Source organism: Marmota marmota, unplaced genomic scaffold, assembly GCF_001458135.2.
Source record: "Marmota marmota marmota unplaced genomic scaffold, marMar, whole genome shotgun sequence".
In the NCBI taxonomy this organism is placed as follows: Eukaryota; Metazoa; Chordata; class Mammalia; order Rodentia; family Sciuridae; genus Marmota; species Marmota marmota.
This window is the reverse complement of record NW_025999932.1, coordinates 317,576-338,608: the sequence shown is the minus strand read 5'-3', so window position 1 is coordinate 338,608 and position 21,033 is coordinate 317,576. Positions and strand designations below refer to the sequence as shown.

General features: G+C 61.6%; 1 protein-coding gene across 1 annotated transcript in view; it reads right to left on the bottom strand.

Moving 5' to 3' along the window:
* Positions 1-427: 427 nt before the first annotated feature.
* Positions 428-21,033, bottom strand: part of Gas6 (growth arrest specific 6) — a gene marked incomplete at its 5' end in the record, with an annotated part of 23,761 nt that continues 3,155 nt past the window's right edge. The window contains 13 exons of the mRNA XM_015483922.2: positions 428-899; positions 1,572-1,800; positions 3,007-3,179; positions 4,696-4,864; positions 5,638-5,802; positions 7,871-8,060; positions 8,215-8,333; positions 8,956-9,077; positions 10,434-10,556; positions 11,613-11,735; positions 12,407-12,529; positions 16,515-16,577; positions 17,241-17,265. Of these exons, the coding sequence (XP_015339408.2) occupies positions 745-899; positions 1,572-1,800; positions 3,007-3,179; positions 4,696-4,864; positions 5,638-5,802; positions 7,871-8,060; positions 8,215-8,333; positions 8,956-9,077; positions 10,434-10,556; positions 11,613-11,735; positions 12,407-12,529; positions 16,515-16,577; positions 17,241-17,265 (1,779 nt within the window). The remainder of the gene's footprint in view (positions 900-1,571; positions 1,801-3,006; positions 3,180-4,695; positions 4,865-5,637; positions 5,803-7,870; positions 8,061-8,214; positions 8,334-8,955; positions 9,078-10,433; positions 10,557-11,612; positions 11,736-12,406; positions 12,530-16,514; positions 16,578-17,240; positions 17,266-21,033) is intronic.

Here is a 21,033-nt window from a genome sequence, read left to right as displayed (position 1 = left end):
GAGGGGCAGCGGCCCCACTGGCGTCTCCTGGCACACTTGCGGTTCCCTGTGGCCTCTAGGCAGCAGCCTCCCCGGAGGCCAGGACGGAGTTGGTGCATTTCCAGAGGTGGCTTCCCAGGCAGTGATAACCCAGCCTTTCATTGGCTGCTGGCGTCAAAGAGTGTCCACGGCTCCTCCACTCCTCACTGACAGCTGGGGAACTGAGGCCAGAAGCAGGTGGGCCAGCTCAGAGGAGGCACAGGAGTGGCAGGCGCAGTCCCCAGGAACTCTGTGCTGTGGCTGATGCCCACATCAAGCAGATCTGTCCCCTTCATAGAGGACAAACCCAGGCTCCTTGAGGCACAGAGCACTGCAGAGCGGTCAGCCTCCAAGCCCACTAACCCCAGTGCTGGACAACCTCGTGGAGCAGAAGATGGCCAACACAGGGTTAAAAAGGTTTCTGTAAATATTTTATTTCCCATATTTTAGAGTCAGAAAGAAGCGTGTGGTAATAAAAATAATAGAGAATTATTTTCTTCAAGTCTGCTTCTCTGTGAGCTGCTGGCCCTCCCCATGCCCACCCCTGTGGCCAGCTCCCAAGGGGCAGCCTCAGCCTCCACCAGTCCCCTATTCACAGCTATGTTACAAGGAGTGGCCCAAGGGAGAGTGCTCAGGGGTCGGGGCTGTGCTGCTCCAGGGCCGGCCTTCCACCTCCTGCCTCCTGGAAGAAGGCAGGGGGTCTTCCCAGAGGAGTCCTGCCGCAGCCTAGGGTGCGGCCAGCTCCACCGGAGGACAGGAGTGCGAGGTGATGTCGCTGTGCTTGTAGGCAGCCTCATCCAGGTCCAAAGGCCTCCGGTTGACCTCCAGCGTCATGCAACCACGGTAGAAGGCTGTGACGGGTGCCGAAGTCACTGGCACATCTGGGCAGTGGGGCAACAAGCACCATCAGTGGGCAGAGCCAGGCCCAGGAAGCCACAGCACATCTCCCTGGGGGGGCGGCGCCAAGCAGACACAAAGCCGGCTGATCCTCGGCGCCCTCACACCCAGAGGAGCCACCACACTGTGGGAACCCAGAGGGGCTGTGTCTGGCCACCAGGACAGAAGTCCTGCCGATGCTGCCAGATAGGGCCCCAGCAGAGCCACAGTCCTCTCTCTGCCACACTCCTGGCTCTGGGCAGCGCAGGGACAGTTTGTGGCCGGGTACCTGTCCCACCCCGGGTCTGCATGAGCCAGCAAGGTGCTGCTGGCCACCCCTGCTGGACATGGAAGGGGCTGACAGCCATGTCAGTGGCCAACAGTGGCAGGTGACCAGCAGGGTCTGGGTGGTGGCCTTGCACACTTCCCAGAGCCTGCCTGGCCTCCCCCTGGGCCTTGGCCTGCTGGGATCTGGGCGGAGGCTCCCCAGAGATGCAGGGTGGCCGGGCGAGCTCGGGCCGGCCTGGGCTCCCCAGTCAGGTGGTGCGGCTGAGCACGAGAGCCAGGCCGCAGTCCCTCTCCCTCCAAAGCCAAAGCTCCCCCCAGCACCAGCCTGGACTGGGGAAGCCAGGGCCCAGGGACACAGCCGTCCTCCCAGAACGCCACAGGAAGCCCACCTGGCAGCCCCCCCACGAAGGTGAGCACGGAGCCCTGCAGGTGCCTCTCCAGGGTGGCCAGCCTCTCCTGCAGCTGGGCAGCACCCAGTTCGCTCTGGCCCTTGGTGCCATCCACCTCCAGAGTGACCTTGCCATCCTTCAGGGACACGGTGACCATGTGCTCCTGCCCGTCACACACCTTGATCTCCATCAGGGCCAGGGCAACATCCTCAACTGCCAGGACCACCAGCTGTGGGGACACGGAGGGAGGGGTCAGGGTGACGTGGGAGTGCAGGGGTCACATGGGTCAGGGCATTGCAGCCCAGGCCCATATGCTAGCCACTGGGTCCCACTGCCTCTGGTACTCCACCAGGCCTCACATACCTCTCGAGCCTCCTCCCAGACCCCAGCAGGCCCAGGTGCCGGGCAGTATATGAGGCTGCCACCACCCAGACCCTGCTGGTCATCCACCACTGTTGGCCACTGACAGTGGCTGCCAGCCCCTCCCACGTCCAGCAGGGGTAGCCAGCAGCCCCTTGCTGGCTCATGCAGACCCAGGCACGTCTGTGGCCCTGAGGTGTGAGGGGCTCATAGCCCTGGGTGACCCACTCCCACTAGGAGTGAAGAGAGGCCAGCTGGGAGGTGAGAGGCAATAGCAGGGCAACCCCTGGCCAGCCATGGGGGACCTGGCCACTCAGGCACAGCTGAGCAGCTTCCCAGGGCCCCTGGTGCCTCAGGGTGGGGACGTGGGTATGGCTGTGGGCTCCCAGTCCCGAGGTGCCTGTGCTGGGTGGAAAGACTCTGTGCCTGGGCCTTCACAGTCCCTGGTGTGGGGGCTTTGCCGGTGGGGCGCTTGCTGTTTATCCCAGATGCTGGGAGCCGGGTGCAAGCAATGGTGTGTGGCCGCGGCCCTCTTGGTGCACAGGCCGAGTCTATTACTGTTGAGTGCACACAGCAGGAGCGCTGGGCCCGGGGCAGCTTTGGACAGGGAGCCCTCTCTTCTGGCCCATGATCTCTTGTGGACGGGGGAGAGGAGGGTCTATTCCCAGGGCAGGAAGGGTGCTGCCGTGCAGGGAGTCCTCGGGAGGCCCCATCCCAGAATCAGCTGGAAAAGGACGCTGGCCTGCATCACGCAGGCCAGGTGGGCAGATCTGACATGATCGGCCTGGGGCAGCTGGCCACGTTATCCTCAACACCAGGTGTGGGGGACACACCCCACACCCAGTGCCACCCAGGGCTGGCCTGGGAGCACACTGTCCCTCCAGCCGACTTGGCCAGCGACAGTCTGCCTTCCAGTCGTGTGGAGGTGGCCACCGCAGCTGTGGTCCCCCAAGCGCAAAGGCCCACCTGGATCCAGTGCTCAGGTCCCGGGAGAGGCCGGGGCTGGGACCCCTCCCCAGGTGGTGGGTTCCCAGGCTCTGGGTGCTGTGGCTGCGCTGGCAGAGGCGCAGCCTACCTGTTTCTTGAGCTTCTTGGTGGAGTGGTAGTCCACCAGGGCCACGGAGAGTGGCACCGTGTGGTCCTGGCCCACCAGCGCGATCAGCACACCCGTGTCGGTCGCTGGACGGACACGAGCCACCACTTCTATTTCCCAGGTCGTCTCCGTCCAGGCATCCGGGGACGTCCGCGCTGCGATGAGAGTCGCGCATTACAAGGCGGCACAGATGTCGGAGACGCTTGAGTGAGTGGCGGTTGGACAGAGCGCGGGCCTGCGGGGGGGACGCTGCGACGCCTGCTCTCGGCAGAGGAGGCGCGGCCTGGCCCGGAGGAAGTGGGAGCTCGCCGTGGCACGAGCCCGAGGACCCGGCTGTCCCGGCCATGCCCCGTCTGGGAGGCAGTGGAGGAGGCCTGTGTAGGGGTGGCCGCCCCCTGCCACACACATTCTCCCCTCGGGGGCCTGGTTTCCAGGTTGGAGGGCCTCACGCTGACTTCATTCACACGCACACTGCCAGTCTCACGCGTGAGGCCATCGTCGGTGTGTAGCTCTGGGCACACTTGGCTAGAGAGGCGGGTCCAGGCTGTCTGGGCCCCTAGACCCTCTGTGACTGGGACATTGGAGACCTTGTCCTCTCGCCCTTGTGTTTAGACCTCACCTAGAGCTGCAGACTTCTGGGGAGCACCTGGGACGGGGTCTGCTGGGGAGCACCTGGGGCAGGGTTTGTGGTAAGGCTGTAAGCTCCTGCCTCCTGACCGCTCCAACCGAGGCCCTGTGCTGCCCCTGGACCTTGTCCAGCCTCTGCTCTCAGCCCTCAGGGGTATATGAGGAAATGCACAGGAACTGGGAAGGGCAAGAGGAGGCTTGCTGTTTACTGAGCAGGAGGACCAGGAGGACCAGGAGGCCTGAGCCTGCAGTACCCTGTCGGGGCCCTCCACTGGGCCAGCGCTTGCTGTCCCTCGGGGTCTGTCCTCAGCCCGGGGCCTCTGACCTGAGGTCTAGGGGCCTAGCCTGCCCCAGCTAACTGTGGTGCGCCAAGAGATCTGGGCCCTACTTTAGAGGTGCCAAGGGCTTCTGGGCTCCACCTCTGCCTTCTGGCCATCCTTGGCCCCTCCCTGGCTGCAGCACCACCAGCCCGATGGACAGAATGTCCAGTGCCCGTTCCCATGGACACAGACTATGTGGGTCCCCACAGGTCCCAGGGCTCTCCTGCCCTGCCACAGCCCACCCTTTTGGAAGGCGTCCACACAGCTTGCCCCTGAGGAGGGCAGCATCTTCCTGCCCGGCTCTCCTGGGGCTGAGGGCAAGTCTCCTTGTGGCCTAGTTCTGCTGCCGAAGCTAAGGGCGCTGGGGTGGCCCTGCTCCTCCCTGCCACGCCCCTAGTGTTCCTCCTCTGAGCCCCCAGCAGCTGTCTTCCTGGGGTAGCCCCTGCTGCCTCCAGACACCCCACACCCCTCAGGCAGGTGAGTGGGGGCCAGGTGAGCCACGAGCCTCTGCATCCTGGATGCAGGGAGCTCTTCCTGCCAAGGACCCAACACCATCCTACACCAGCCTGCTCTGGACATCCTGCTGTCTCCCCCACAGAGTGGTGCGACAGATGGCCACATGGGCCTGTCCCTCCGAGGGAGACCTGGCCTGCCTGGTGGTCCCCTTGAATTCCGACCAGTGGTCTGAGGCCCCACCACAGTCCCTTCCATGGGTGTGACCTACCGTAGCTGAGGCTGTAGAAGGCAAACCCGCTCCCCGGGAAGAAAGACCCCCTCTCCGTCACGGAGAAGCACTGCATCTTGGAGTTCGCCTTCACCGTCTCCTGGATGGTGCTGTCCTCCCCGCCAAGCCAGTTCCAGCTCCGCAGGCAGCCGTCCAGACGGGGGTTGATCTGGAAAGACAGGGGAGTCTGGAGGCTTCCGGAGCCAAGGCCCTGTGGCGCCACCCTGACGCTGGCAGGCTCCCGCCTCTAAGGCGGGTGGAGGTCTGTGGTGAGCCAGGGAAGCCCCACCTGGGTTGGTTCTTCAGAAAGGGCTCTTCACTTCAGGAAAGGCTGAGTCCCTGTGTCCACCCAGCAGGCCTCCCCAGGGGCCAGGCAGGTGTGGGGCACTGCCCTGCCTGCACAGGGGTGCCAGCCCAGCTCCGCCATGTGGAGGCCTCCAGGGTCTCCACACAGGAGCCCCGAGCCTTGTACACGGTCTCCAGCCGACTGCAGGCCTGCGCCACAGGTCTGATGTGCTGTGCCCAGGCAGGGCATCCCAGGAGCGACCCTCCAGGGTGGGCATCAGTGCCTATACCACCTGGGTGACAGGCCTGTTTCCTGTGCAGAGTGGACATCCCACCCCCAAACCCAGAGTCCCAGCCACAAACCTCAGTGGGCTGCGATGGAGACCCACGAGGGGTGAGAAAAGGCAGGTCTGAAAAGTAGAACCAGCCCTGGAGTGCGCTCAGAGTTGTCCAAGAGCTCATCTTTCTGTTAGAAGCGACTGCAGTGTCAGAGGACAGTCACAGCACACCTTGTCGCCAGTGCAGATGAAGCCTCAGGGAGGCTCATACGGAGGTGGTGAGGTCCGGCTCAGCCTCGGCCTTATCTGGGCCCTCACCTGGCTCAGCCCTGGCCCTGAGCACCCCAGCACCTCCCCGGCAGCGAGTGGCAGCACTCACGGGCTGGACGAGGTCCTTCTCCTTGAAGGGAATGCCTCCCACGGTGAGGTTCAGGTGATACAGGCCTCTGTGCAGCTGGAAGAGATCCCCGGCCACTGCGATCTTCATGACGGCATCCTTGTTGACCTTGATGACCAGATTTCCTTCCAGTTCTTCAACGGAGATCTGAAGGAGACCAGTGCTGTGAGGGCAGGTGTGAGCAGCCCTTTGGCCAGCCCGCGTTGCCTGACCCAGGGAGCCCCACCTCCTGAGACCAGGCTCAGGTCCCGGCCAGCCCTCTGCACCCGGGGACAGAAGGCACATGGGCCACACTGCTCCCTGGGGGCACGTGGGGTCAGCACTGCACACTGAGGGAAGGGGCTGACCTCCAACACATTCAGGACAGCAGATTTCCAGAGACCCAGTGAGGCCATGTAGTCGGGGGGAGCTCCACGTGGCAGGGACAGGGACCATGCCTACCAGCTACTGCAGACAGCCCCTTCAGGGCCAGCAAGGCTGAGCCAGGGGACACCTCTGCAGCTAGGCAGGACACTCTCTCCTCTGGATGTTCTCAGTGTCTTGTGACCCCAGACACTGCAGTGCAGGGAGATGGCCTTTGGTGGTGGTGTGGCTGTGTGGGGACACTCCTGACCACTGGGGGAACCTGACCTTGGCCAAACACAGAGCCATAGCCAAACTGAACCCTAACGCAATCTTAAAGTTTCAACTCTTCTTGTTGCAAAATAAAACACCAGTGCAGGCGAACTCAACAGCATGAGGTACAGCTCAGGGGCCCTCATGCTGTGAACAGCAGGGAACTGGGCCGGCACAGCGGCCTCAGACCCTCACGCCCTCCTCCACAGCCTGCCTAGGTGCACTGCATCCAGGAAAACCCCAGGCTCTGGGCTGTGCTCCAGTCCACGCATTCTCAGCTTCCAGTCTGCAGGATGTCCCACCTCCGTGGCCCACGTGTGGTTCCAGTCCTAAGTCCCCTCTGGCCACACTTGGCCCTGGATTCGCCCTGAGCCACTCTTCTCTGCACCTTGGGGTTCTGCCTGGAGCTCATGCAGGGTGCTGCCCCAGGGACTGGCCTGCCCTGACCACCCTCCCCACGTCAGCTCCCTGGCCTCCTGGTCTCCTACGTGTCAGGGCTGTCCTCCCGGCTGGCCTGGGTGGTTGAAAGCAGCAGAACATTTTTTTATTTCTAAATCCCTAACAGCTAATCAGTGTCTGGCATGGATTGAATGCTGAATGGACAAATAGATTCCTCTGAAACTTTCCAGGCAGAAAAGTCTTAAGTCTGTGTCTGTGCACACTGGACTCCGTCCTCTGGGGGACCATGCTTCCTCTCTGGCTAAGGTGGAGATGTTAGGCCCTGTGGAAAGGGCAGGACCATGCAGGCCTCCTGCAGCTGCCCTGCTCCTGAGTGGCTGTCAGGGCATGCGATGTGAGATCGAGGACTGTCCCAGAGGCCACTCCAGCATGCTTTCCCACTGGCCACTGTCCTGGGCCTGTCCCCATGCTGTGTGGCATGTGTGCCACCCACCCTGGGATGGCCTTCTTTCTGGCTTAGGTCTCTGTCTAGCTGTGCTGGGAATGCCCTTCCGGCTACTCTAAGGACGGGAGGGGACCAGGACATGACTTGGCAGGTGGGAATGTGAGCAGATGTCTGCAGGGCTCTGTCGGTGGAGGCCAGGGTGGAATTTTCCACTTGCTTCCTTTCTAGGGAAAAGGAGTGTTTTCTGTTTCTCTGCCTATGGTTAGCTCCAAGCCTGCTTTACTGAAGAGCATCTCACTCACGACCTGGGATATGGGGTCTGCTGGCCACGTGGGTCCATGTGGGCCTGGGAGTGGAAACTCTCTGTGCAGGCCCTGCGAGGGCTCCCCTGGACTTGTGTCAGGAGTGAAGGCCAGAGCAAGGGGCAGAAGGTCAGTACAGCCAGGGGCACCCAGAACTGGGACTTGGGCTCTGGGGGCAAATTAAGCCAGGCCATCTTCTGTGAGCATTGGGCAGCCCCTGGCCTTGGACCCTTGCTGTGGTTGTCCCCTGGACTCTGGCCACCATGACTGTATGAGACCTCTGAGGGCCTCATGTGAGGTGAAACAGGGCCCCTGAGTGGTATAGTGAGCCCCAGTGTGTGTACTAAGGGCATGGGGTTCTACCTGTGGGCACCTGTCACCTGCTCAGAACCAGGGGTACCCTTGAACAAGCCGATGCACACTGGCCCAGGAGAGCCCCGGCAGCCCCACTCACAGTCTGCCACATGCCATGGTTGATGACAGGCCCGCTGCTGGTGACACGGCCGACACCGTTGTAGCGAAGCTGCAGTTCCAACCTGCCGGCCCGCAGACCCAGTACCACCCAGGTGCTGTCCCTACGGCCTCCAGCAAAGAAGAGGACCCCTTCAGGGTCAAAGGTCCGGAAGTCAAACTCAGCCACCAGCCTGCACAGACCGAGACACAGAATAGAGAGGTGTGGGCCACCTAGCACTGGGCAGCAGCAACCAGAGGTTGCACCAGCCTTGGCTTGTGGTTCCTCCAGGACCCTGGGCGGCTCTGCTCTCCCGGGAGCCCAACCATCAGCACCTGCCTCCTCACCTGGTGGGCTGCAGCCTCTTGAAGCGTAGTCTGATCACAGGGGTCCCACTGAACATGCGGCCCAGATACAAGGACTTCACACTCTTGGCCATGCTGAAGGGCACACATGGCAAGATGTCCTGCCGCCAGGGGAGGGCGCATCAGGAGGGCTGCCCTGTGGCTCTCAGGGCAGGTCCTGGCCCCTGCGTTCCCAGGGACTGGGCTGCCCACACCCGCCTCTGCCTCCCTGACTCTGAGATCCCAGAGCCTGTGATAGCCTGATGCAGGCTCCAGTGAGGAGCAGGGCTGCTGGTTACTGCCTCCACCCCACGGTGCAGCCCTGTGCTGTCCCAGGTTCCCCGTGGCTCTGCGTGTTTAACCATGATTCACCTGGAGGGCCTCACTGCTGTTCTGCAGAACACTCACTATCGTCCACGTCCACACAGACTGGCTTCACCCACACCCAGAGCACAGGGCAAGGAGCGCCTGGCTGGCTGCCAGCTGTCCCCCGCAGGGAGCACAGGCACCCACCCACGTTGCAGGGTGGAGCCAGCCGCAGAGCCAGAGACGCTGCCTCGAGTCCTGGAGCCGCACCAAGCTGGCCAGCGTGAGCCGGGTTGCTATGGAAATTCCATCAACACAGCCAAACCCCACATGGCATGGAGCTCTACCCGTAGCTCTGGGGATCCCGGAGCCCTAGGCCAAAGCCCTGGCTCTAGAAGCCTTCTGCAGACCCCATCTGCTGGAGGGCCCCACGCCTACCTCGCAGGTGTCCATGTCCGGGGACAGCTTGAGCCCCCCGCGCCCGTTGCAGTGGCACGTGTAGCTGCCGGGAGTGTTGACACAGATCTGCTCGCAGCGGCCCTGCCAGCACTCGTCCACATCTGCCAGCAAAGAGTCACACGGCGGTGTGGGGACAGCTCCGGACCATGCCAGCCCCCGTGCAGCGCGCTGGTGTGGGAACGTCCCAAGTGTCTCACCAGGAGAGTGCCCGACAGCAGCCTGCTACTCCTCCCCAGAGCGGCCTCCTCTTACGGGCAAGCAAAGGCTGCGGGTGTCTGAGGAAGGTGCTGGACCACACCACGGCTGCTCACGCCACCAGGCCCAGCTGGTGCAACCAGGGCCCCAGGAGACTGAGGGACGCTGGAGGGCAGCAGGGAGTGCTGTGGGGCTGGGCCCACTGGTCAGCTCACTCTGGCTGTCCAGTCCCCACATGCTCCCTCCCTGGGGGCTCAGCCCTCTCATGGGTTCCAGAGCTGCCCAGCAGGGGCCAGGGTTCCTCAAGGTTGCCAGAAAGCAGTAACAGTAGAGTCGGCCTCACTGCTCTGTGCCCAGGACATGCTGGGTCTCCACAGTGAGGAGTACCACCTTGCTGGCCAGCCTTCCCACCGTGAGCTGACCAGGCTCGCAGACAGTCCAAGCTCAGGGTCTCTGCTCTTTATCTGTTGCAGGCTGCTGGAGGGTGGGCATGTATGTGCCACGGCATGTGCAGGAGTGCAAGCACAGTGCGCTTGCATATGTGAGTCCATGTGTATGCACGTATGTTTGTGTGCTAACTCACATACATGAGATTATGTGCACACACACATATGTGGGCATATACTCACATGCATGTTCAAGCACATGAATGTGTGACTGTTGTGTGTGCAAGCATGTTTGTGTGCATTTTTGTGCACACATAGACTTGTGTGTGTGCATGCATGTAGGTATGTACGAGTGTATGTTTGAGTGCATGCACAATGTGTAGATGTGCATGTGCATGGGTGAGCCACCACATGTGTTCACATGCACATATTTTATGAAAGCACGTTTGTGTACACACGTGATCTGCATGTTAGTGAGCATGCATGAGTGTCTCCATGGTATATGTCCATGTGTGCACACATGCATGCGTGTGCATGCCATGTGGCATGTGCAAATTTGATTGTGCCCATGTATGTTCCCATGCATAGAGTGTACATGTGTAAGCATGTTTGTCAACATGTGCATGCGCGCATGCATGTGTGTATGCATACATGTGTGGGTTGCACTGTGGTGTAAGTAGCCACTAGGCAAGGTGAGGGCTCAGTTTCAGAGTCCTCTTCATTGCAGGAGGTGTCCTGGCCTTTTTCCAACCCTCTGTTGGTAGAGGTTTCCTAGAACACTGGACTGAAGTCTGTTACCAATGAAGCCTGTGCTCAGGCAGTGACTGACCCCTGTCTCTGGGCTCAGGGACGGAGGAGGAGAAACCCATGGGGTACCTTGGCAGGCCTTCTCCTGGGAGCTGTACACGTAGCCCTCGTCACAGAGGCAGGAGTAGGAGCCTGGCAGGTTCCTGCAGCGCGTCTCCCCGCAGGCACCTGGGTCTGCACACTCGTCTATGTCTGCAAGCAAAGCCAGTGAGGCTAGGCTGTGCCGAGGAGCCTGGGACAGCTGCAGCCAGCTGCTGGGCAGACAGGTGGGAGGAGCCCCAGACACTGAGGAGGAGGACAGAGTCGGGGAGGGCACGGCCACCAAGGGTCGGCCAGGCAGCGTCCACGTGGAGCGCTCACCCCACGCTGGGCAACATTAGCCACGTTAGACATCAGAGTTAAGAATCCACCTCGTGACCAGGTATCCTCAATTTGCTTCTAAAGCACAGGATAGAGCCGTGACAAGGAGCTCTAGGGCTCCAGGTATGAGGAGGATGGAGGAGGGGAAGGCCGGCCTGGCCCTCAGTCATCTGTGTAGGGATGGCCTCTGGTTGTAAGGGACAGCAACTAAGGGGTGAAATGAAAACTTCTCAGAACAGACGATTGGAACAGTGTCCCCTGTCTGATGGGATGCTCTCCAGCTCTTGACGCTGGCCCCACCCCGTGGCTACCAGGATCCAACTGTCCACCACACAGGCAGCTGTGCCCCTTATCCTGAGCAAGTCCAGGAGCTCAGGGGCACCTTGGGTACCTCTGGATCAAGGGACAGGGCAAGGTCGCCCCTGCAAGGTGGGGTGCTGCTCCTCTGCAGCCTAGGGTGCCAGGGGTGGCGGGGTGCAGGCCTTTGAAGTGACTTTCTGGGGTGTCCTCAGGGCACCCTGCTCTGGCTTTAGGCCCCCAGGAGCCTCAGGCTGATGGAAGCAGGGACAGGAGTAGGGAGGCTGAGCTGCCTCTGCTTCCTCAGGACAGGGCCGAGGGAGCCAGAGACGGGGGCTGGAGGGATCTGAGAGACGCGTGGGTGGGACCCGGGGCCTACAACACCGCCTGAGCTCCCTGCATGGCCACCTGTGGAGCCTGGACCCTGAGAGCTACACTGCAGGCCAGGCAGGGCCAGCTGCCTCTGGCCCACCCCTCAGATCTTGGGGAATGGGTGGTCTGGAGCCCCACTGCGATCTGCGTTCTGCGGCTACTAGCCTCTGAGTGATGCCCACCTCCTCTGAGACGGGATGGTGGTGGGCCTGGCCTTACCTTGGCAGGTCCTGTCGTCGGAGGCAAGTGCAAAGCCACTGTGGCAGGCGCAGTAGAAGCTGCCTGGCTTGTTGTGGCAGACCTGGCTGCAACCCCCATTCTGCTGGCTGCACTCGTCCACATCTGGCAGGACAGAGAGAAGGGTGCCGGTGTACAGACCCCCACACTCCACCGTGCCGCCCTGGGAGCGGGAGGGTGCAGGGGACCGGAGCAGCCATTGGGGCAACAGCTATAGATCAGCTCCAAGGGCTCCAGCTGCATGCAGGAGGGGGTCAGAGGCCAAAATTTGCCATGGCCAGTGCCTGAGGGTGGACACTGCCCCACACCCCAAGGCCCAGGAGGCCACAAGGCCAGGTCCCACTTGGAACGCCCCATCCCAGTCTGCCTGCAGGCCCCGTGGGGCTGCAGGGCTCTGCCCTGAGGGAGGGGCTTGACAGCAGCCACACATCGCCCGGGCTGAGGCCACGTGCTGCTTGGCCGTGTCGGGGTGGGATCCACTGACGCAGGGTGCTGGGCCTCACGCATCTTCTTCCTGCCAGCCCTGCTCCCAGAGGGGCCACCCAGCCCCTGTTCCTGTTCCCAGGAGCCCCAGGAAGCCTCAGGCTACAACACCCCAGGGCCTCTCCAGCAGGATTCTGTGGGGAGGGAACCCACCCGGGGCAGGACCCCAGGACAGACGCTGGCTCCCCTGAGCCTCCATGGTGGGCAAGGGCAGAGCGCTGCGCCGCTGTGGTCAGGGTCAGTGCAAGGTCAGAGGGTCCCACCCTGCTCTTCCGGAGGTGGTGGGCTCTTACCTTGATCACACAGCCGGCCGCCCCAGCCAGCTTTGCACAGGCAGAAGAAGTTGCCCATGAGATCCTGGCAGATTTGGGTTCCCTCTTTGTCACAAGGGTTTGGGGTGCACTGGTCTGGCAGGTCTGAGTTGAGACACAGACAGAAAGTCTTGAGAGGTTCCCACGAGCCCCAGAGCCAGGGGACAGTGGCTGGAGCTTCTCGTGTGCCCCCCAGTGGAGGTCCGAGGGGCTGCTGGGCAGATGTGGCTGCCAAGAGGGTCTCCAGCTGAGGGCAGGAGCAGGTGTGGGAGCTCCCAGTCCTGGGGGTTCTAGGAATTGGCAGAGGCCCTGAGAGGCCAAGGAGCAGGAGCTGGGGCCTGTCGGCCCCCCGGAGCAGGGCCCCCAGCCCCTGCCAACCCGAGGCTATTCCACCTGCCCCACCAGGGCCAGGCTGCCCTGGGCGGGGCACTCATCAGCCTCTCAAGCCTTCTGTCCACCGAGCTCAGCCTCAGTGGGCACTGACACAGGACAGAAATCCCAGACCCAAGCCCAGGCCCCACCAGCAGCAATAGCCCCTGCCCACAGCATCTCCTGCGAGGCTCCAGGTCAGGAGTGCACCCAGCAGTAGGCGCAGGCAGGATCCCAGCACAGCCTCAGCCAGGGGTCAAGGAAACTGCAGGCACAGCTACCTCCAAGGGAGTGCCACACACAGGGAGGCTGCCCTGGCACAGATGGGCAGGAAAGCTTGCGTGTGAGCCACCACATCCTGAGGTCGGGGAGTTAGCAGAAAGGGCTATTGTCATGCCTTGGGCTCAAAGAATCCTTTCAGGGGCTGCTGGCTGAGCAGACGAGGCCCAGCCAGCGCACAGAGGTCGGAGCTCATGCACTCTCTCCGAGACCTGGGGGGGCTGCCAGGGCTCCTGTGTACAGATGGCCGTGGGTTGTGGCTGTGGGAGGCTCTGGGGAGTCCTGGAGGAGGGGTGCAGCATGGCAGGGCATTGGCTTTCCAGAGTCACGTCCTTCCTGGACCCCGAGTGGCTTCTGTCCCAGCGTGCGGACTGGCCAGGTGGAGGCCTCCGACCAGGCCTTCTTCCATCACACAGGGCTGCTTTCCCCAGATGGACGCTGACGCTCACACTCCCTGCTTCCCCCTCCCTCCAAGCAGAATGCTGGCTGGCGGGGTTTGAAGGCGTGGCTGGGTGGCTGCAGACCCCTGGACCTGGGACGCCTTGTTCCTGCTGAGGGTGGCCATCCTCACTCCCCAGCCACCCTGAGACCACAGTCATCAGTCACCTGGCTGGCCCATCCAGCCACCCAGTCACCGTGGCGTACAGCAGAGGGCAGGGCCGGCCAGTCCCTCCCCAGCACCAGCACCTGTGGCTCCTGCAGACAAGATGTTCTCCCTGGGCCCAGGTGGCTACCCAGAGCCTCTGAGCCTGGCGACAACTTCTGGTCACAGAAGGAAACAGGCCCTGAGTGCTCAGTGACCAGCCAATGGGGACACTGTGTGACCGTTCCTCAGAAGGAAATGACACCAGAGGTCCTGGCTCCTTTTCCCATGGGTGGATGGCCCACAAGTCAGGCAGCAGGGTTGAGGCTGTGGGGGCTGTGCTGTCTCTGGGCTTCTCCGCCCACCTGCTGCCCACCCAGGGTGGGGACCTCCGCAGTCCACCTCCTCTGGAATAATCTCGGCAGCCAGCAGGCACCAAGGCCTGGGGCACTCATGCCAATGTGTCCCTAATCCTTAAGAGGAGCACTGGCAGGGTTTGGACCACAGCCTGTCCCCTGGCTCCCACCTGAGCTGTGCCCAGCGGCTGCAGGGAATCTGAACGAGGTGGCGAGTGGACCTCTGGTGGCAAAGCTGCACCCCTTCAACTTGCCTCAGGCTTCCTCCATCCCCTCTCAGGAGACGGCCTCTGCTTTGCAAAGAGGCTCTGCACCAAGTTCAAGGGCAGCCTGTTAGGAGGGCAGGGCTCTGCCCACCTCTCTGTGGCCTGTGGCCACCTCAGTGGGTGGTTTTGCGAGGCCTTGGGCAGCACTGCCTTGCTTGGCTGGCTGTTGTGGGTGCAGCCCTCTCGAGGCTGCATCCATTTCCCTCGCACACTGCAGCCGCCTGGCTGCACCCAGGGCCTCACAGGGTAGAGCCGCGCCTGGGGTCAGGGGAGCAGAGAGCTGCCGCCTTGGTGGAGAGGCCCTGAGAAGCGATGGGTATCAGGCATGGAGGGAGGCAGGACTGTGCCCCAATGCCCCCAGTTACTCCCCTGAGGCCCCTGCCATGGGAGGGCAGTGGGGGAAGACGGTGTGCATGTCCACTGACCCATTCGGCTGGGCTTAGGGTTATTTCTGAAGTACGTGCCTGTGAACTCAGTGTGGGGCTAGCTAACTTGGCCCTGAATTTGCCTAGGACACCATACTTCCCCTTTACAAAGTCTGTCCCTTGACAGGGGGACAGTACCAACTTCTACTGGGATGGGGCTGTTCTTAGGAGAGCCCTCCACCATGGAGCCAGCACCACACGCCGGTCTCTCCATGTCCCTCCCTCGGTCTCCAGGCAACGTAGCTCCACCCACCGCCGCGTCCTGTCCCTGTTGGAAACTTATCCCCAGGGTAGAAGCAAAGGTCGAGCCTCTCCCTCTGCAGCTGCCCAGCCAACTTCTGTGTGATCAGGCTGACCCAGCTGGGGATAGCAGAGGAAGAGACGCGCCTCTGCAGGGAGGGTGGCCACTCGGCAGCCTGCTCTGTATGCCGGTCACCAAGCCTCGAGTGTGTTCAGAGAGAGACCGTCTCAGCCTATCCACGTGCAGCTGCAGAGGGAATGCGAAGCAAGCAGGGACTTGGCCACACACTCTGTCCACTGCTGGCCTTTGTTCTGGCCACGAGAAAGGAGCCTTGTTCCCCTAAGGGGGCACCCTGCCTGGCTGGGCACAGTTCAACACTGGGGGCATAGTGGCAGAGCTCAGCTGGAGAACCTGGAGCTGTCCATGCAAAGGTAAAGAAATGGAAACGGAGGCTCTTCCTGGCACAAAGAGAGCAGTCTGTGCTAGGGCAGGGGCTCTGAGCTCGGCAGCTGCAGCCACTGCTGCCCTGAGAGCTGCAGCCGCTGCTCTGGACCCCGGAGGCTCACCAGGAGCCCCTGCCTCTCTAGGGCTGCATCTGGACTCTGGCAGACTCAGAAATGATCTCTGAGGCTGCTGATTACTTCTAACAAGAGTGGGTGAGCAAGAATGCAGGCTCAGACATGCCCACAGACTCCAAGTAAGACTGTCAGCAAGGAACCGACAAATACAGGTGGGGCCTAGACAGTCGGGAGGGCCAGGCTCACAGGGAGAGTGACCCTCCAAGGACCCTGGTGGGGCTTCGCCAGTGCTTCTGGGCAGGAGACACAGCTGTGAGGGGCACGGAGTGTGTCTGGCCCAGCCGCAGCAGAGGTTTGTCCTCCCCTAGCCAGGGCCTCACGCCTGCCCCACTCCTCCAGGGCTCTTGCTGGGTGAGCAGTCTCCAGTCCCATCCAGAAAGTGTCATCGCAACTTGAACCACTGAGGGACTCTGGGGCCGTGAAGTCATCAGCCAAAGTGGAGAACTCCATGAACACAGGAGCCAGACCTGCTGAGGTCAGTGGTTCCCAGACACACAGACAGCCAGAGGACACTGGAGGAGCAGCCCCACTGTCGGGACCATCAGCGCCAGGCTCAACCAGGAGCAAGGTGAGGGTGGGAGGGGTGCCTGGGCGCTCGGGGACAAGGGACACCAGGGCTCACCCTAGTGCATAGGATCATTCGCAAGTCTGGGGGTACCGCTAGACAGACTGTCACAGCAGACATGACGGGAGGATCTCCCAGGAGGGGCAGGAGGCACAGCGGGCAGCCGGGCAGAGCAGAAGACCCTGCGTGTGCTGGACGAGCCGCCGGCCAGCAAGCAGGATGCACCCCCCCACACACACACACTGCACTGTTCAGACATGCTGATGCCACCTTGGGGAAGTCAGAGTCTGCCTGTGTACCAGGAAGGTCGGGTGTGAAGGAAGCAGATTTGGGAAGGCCCGGCACCCACTGTGGTCACAGAGGAGTTCAGAGCTCCTGCCCGCGGCCCCCTAACGTGCCCGCTGGAGCAGGAGGAAGGGGACACTTACTGCGAACACACGTGGCGAAGTCAGGGCTTTTGCTGTACGGAGATCCATGTTTGTTGACACACTCTGCAAGAGAGAAATGAACGGCACGGTCACCGCCATCCTGGACAGGACGGAGCTCAGTGCGGTGCCAGGCTGCGGCAGGACACCTGCTGCCCTGGTCCTGCAGCCCTCACACACACGAGAGCAGAGACAGCAGGCTGTCCTTGCAGAGCCACCCTGCCAGGACCCCGGCAGGAAGTCATTGTCCCAGTAGGGCTGCTCTTTCTCCTTCTCTCCAAGGGCACTGTGCTTGTCCAGAGCCTCCTGCCCACGCCCACTCACTGCTCTGAGGGCTTGTGCAGTCCTGCCCTTCACACTCAACACGTGTTTCTCGAGGTTCTCTGTTTCAACCATCAACATGGTGACCACAGTGAGTAAGCCCTCACAAACAGGGTTCTTGGGTGATAGCAGAAGTGCAGAGTCCTGACACCAGGAAGTGGGAGGACACCAAATCAACCCTATTTCCAGGTGGTGGGTGGAGCTTGGCACCAAAGCAGAGAAGGGCCCTGCAAGAATCGGCTCTGCTCCGAGGGCTGGCAATCGGGAGAAAACCTCGGCACAGGCGAACTCATGCTTCTGACCTGCTTGCTCCGGATTCCCACTCAGTTTTCTTTCTAGCAGCAACTTGGCATCGGGGTCCCTCCCAACTCACCTCTGTGACAGCTAAAGTAAAGTGGTCAGACTTACCGAGGTATCTGGGGTAGAAGTAGTCCTGTGGAAAGAGAAGGCAGGCGTGAGCTCCCAGGCAGCACAGAAGGTGGCGACAGACTGGCGGGGCAGGTGTGGACAGGCGGGTCTCCAGCCCTCGGAACCACAGCCCCTCCCCAGGCCTCTGCCAGGATGGAGGCAGGAGGCAGTGAATGCTGAGCAGGGTCTGCAGGGTGACTGCAGAGCCTCAGTGCACTTGTTGGATCACTTCCAGGTGCAAGTGAATCGGGGTCACCCAGGGATACTTGGAAAGTGCCACTGGAAGTGTCTCATGAGAAGGTACATCGAGGAGAAGGGTGTCCTAGGTGGAAGCAGGCTCTTCCAAGGCCAGTCACCTTAGCCTGGACTCCCTGTGCCTATCAGCATCTGCACGGATCCGCATCCACTGCATCTGTGAGCCAGCTCTGCCAGGGAGGCCGCTCCCGAGGGGCCTCTACCTGAGTGCACGTCGTGAGGCCATGTGCATACAAGTGGGCTGGCAGACGCTGGGCCGTGTGCCTGCGTGGCAGTGCGGAGCCCACTGGAGACTCCGTCAGGTCTGTTGTGGGGCTCAAGCAGACTCCAGGACCCGGTCAGCCGGTCACAACGGCAGTTTGGCTCTCCACATCCCAGGCTGGAGTGACCACAGAGGGACTGTGAATGGCAGTCAGGAGGGTGCGGGTGGGCTCTGCTCCTCCTTGCTCCATGGAACTGCACACCCACCCCGATGGGAAGACCCCGAGGCCGGAGGCTGTGGAATCTGCTCCAGTCGGGAGCAGGAAGGGCTGGAAGGTGGAGGGTGACGGCGGCCGAGGGTCCTTGTGACGAGCAGAGCGACAGGGGCAGGCTGAGACCGCCCAGGTGGGCTCTGCACAGCAACCGCCGCCTTCAGGTTGCCTTGGCCTCACACCCGTCTCCTCCTCCACTCAGCAGGAAGCACTGCCTTCCACCCAAGGCCAAGGAACCATCTGAGCACACCACGTCCGTCAGGGCCTGGGCCTCCCTGAGAGCCCCTGGTCGCGTCCATCAGAGCAGGGACATGACAGAGCTGGTCTTGCACCAGCCCTGCAGGGCAACCAGCTGGGCAATTCTAAGAACAAGCAGACCTGGTCCTGCTGACCCCGACCCGATTGGGATGTGAGGCAGAGCTGGCCAGCCTGGGTAGGGGCTGCGCCTCCAGGGGACAGTCTCCAGAGAGCTCCTCACAGAACTGGGCTTGTGCAGGGCTGGGAGAGAGGTGGGGACGGCTCCTCATCCTGGCACTAACTAGGAGAAGACGCCTTCCATCCACTATTCTAAAAAGTCCAAGAAACAAGTGTGGCACCCAGGCATGGCTTCGACCCAGCAGTCAGCCACCGGCCAAACTCTGTCCAGGGAAGAAAGAACCCATGTCTTGCTCAGCGGCTCCCACCACCAGCTCCTTAAAAGCCATGTAAGAACCTTTAGCAGTGTTTAACTCAACGGGCGGCTGCCGGGGCATGCCCTGCAGGCTCAAGGAGGGTGCTGGACACAATGACCTTGAAGGGCAGAGGGTCTAGGACTCTGAGGCAGACCCAAGCACCTCTGTAGGCAACAGGTCCATGGCCTTTGCATCTCCTGGTGCAGAACTGGGGGCTGGTGCGATTCAGAAAGAAGCCTCCAGGAGGAGCCAGATCTGGAGGGGGCACCCCACCCTGGAGAGCATGACTCCCAGGACTATGCCCTCCAGGCCTACGGCGGGGAAGGCTCAGGGGAGGGGACAGGCTGGAGGGAAGGTGTGGCTCAGCAACCAGGATACTGGGGAGTGAGGGAGGACCCTGAGGGGACATGGGAGAGAAAGGCATGTATGCTATGTGCACTCGTGTGTCTGCATGTGTGTCTGTGTGTGTCAGTGTGTCTGATTCCATGTACAAGCCCTGACCTGTGTTCCACGTGTCAGTATGTGCATGTGTCTGCGTGTGTCAGTGTCTGACTACACACGTGCACATCCTGTCTCTGTGTGTCAGTGTGTGCATGTCTGAGTACATATGCATGTCCTGTGTTCTATGTGACACTGTGTGCGTGTCTCTGCATGTGTGTCAGTGCGTGTCTGAGTACACATGCATGTCCTGACCATGTGTTTCCCATGTCAGTGTGTACGTGTGTCTGAGTACACGTGCATGCCCTGGTTGTGTGTTCTGCATGTCTGTTTGTGTGCATACGTGTGGGGGTATGTGGGACAGCTTTCAAGCAGGGCAGGGTGGGCATCTCAGCCTGGACATCCCTCCCCATGAGGTACCTGCTTCCAAGTCTTTGGGGCTCCCTCTCTCCTCCTGCTGGAACTCCCCAGGCCACCCCAACAACTGGGCCTGGCCCCCAGTGGTTGTCCAAGGAGAACTGGGTGCTTCCATCAGTGGAGGAGGTGACCCTCTCTGGGCTGTTCTTGAAGAATCTGCAATCTCAGGAAAAAGGTCTTTGGAAAGTAGATGCAGTTCACACAAGGCCAGCTGGGCTTGGGCTTTTAAAACTGACCACACCCCAAAATCCCACGGGAGAACTCACCACCAGCAGCAGAGAGGTGAGGAAGGCCGTGGGCAGAAGGGAGGGACAGGGAGGCAGAGCTCCAGGGCAGTCCTCACAGCTGAGCAGGGACTGCCCACCTGCCCTGCCATAAACGTTGCACTTTGTATCTCAAATAAAACAAGCACTAATCAGGAACCCGTGGTTTCCGCCTCCAGGCGGGAATCCAAGTGCCTGGGCGGCAGCTCTGGCTGAGATCAGCCACTTGACCAGGTCCTCCGGAAGCAGAGAGATCCTGTCCGGCTAGGGCTTTGGTAAGAGGAGAGTGCTGAGGACCTATGCCACGCAGTGGAGGCAACCCCGGCAGAACCGCCCGGCCTCTGGGAGCTGGGCACCGGACCCTGGGGGAGGCTCAGTGCAGGAAGGGAGGGCAGCGCTGCAAAAGGGAAGCCAGATAAGAGGAGCGCGGGAGGGGACAAAATGGTCAGGAGGGGCCAGGCTTGTCACCAGCAGGGACACACCCTAGGCCAAGGAATGCTGGCCAGACAGCCAGGAGGTGCTGCAGGAAGTGCTCAGAGGGAGGACCTCCCCGCCTCAAGCAGAGGTGTGGGAATGCCAGCAGCCGGACGGGACCGGAAAGGCCACTGGACTTCACTCCCAGCTGTGGGGAGAGCCCTGCAGGCCAAATGCTGTCCCTCAGGCAGAGGAGAGAACCCAGCCAGGGCCCTGGAGACGGAGCTCCAGCTGCCCAGGCCCACACAGCCCGGGACAGAGCGAAGCTCCCACTCTCCCCTCCCAAGAAGAGAGCAGCTGGCCTTCCTGCCAGGAGAGGGGCCGGATGTGGGCAGGTGTGCTGGACAAGGCCTCTCACAGAGGGCCAGGACAAACTATCAGCTTGCAGTTCCCTAAATCCCTAAGTGGGCTGGCACAGGGCAGGGCAGCAGGCCGACCCAGTGGGAGGGCCCTGGCCTGGCACAGCCACTGTGCAAATCTAGCCTGGCAGGTGGTCCTCTCCTTCCTATGCACCACGACCCACACTCCTCTTATCTGGACCACCCAGGAGCCCCCTTCAAAGAATGCTGAAGAGCTGTTTCCAGGCAAGACACACCATGCCTGTGTCTTGGGAAAGCCCCAGGCTCACCAGACCTCACAGTCCTGCCTCAGCACCCTTCCTCAGGGTATGAGCCGTCATGGGGTCTGGAGACCCTGGTCCCCTGGCCTCAGGCCTCCGCATGGGTGTGGAGCAGAATGGGGTGCAGCGGAAGGTGGACACCTGTACTGCCCAAGTCCAGCTCTGACCAGACCCAGACCTGTC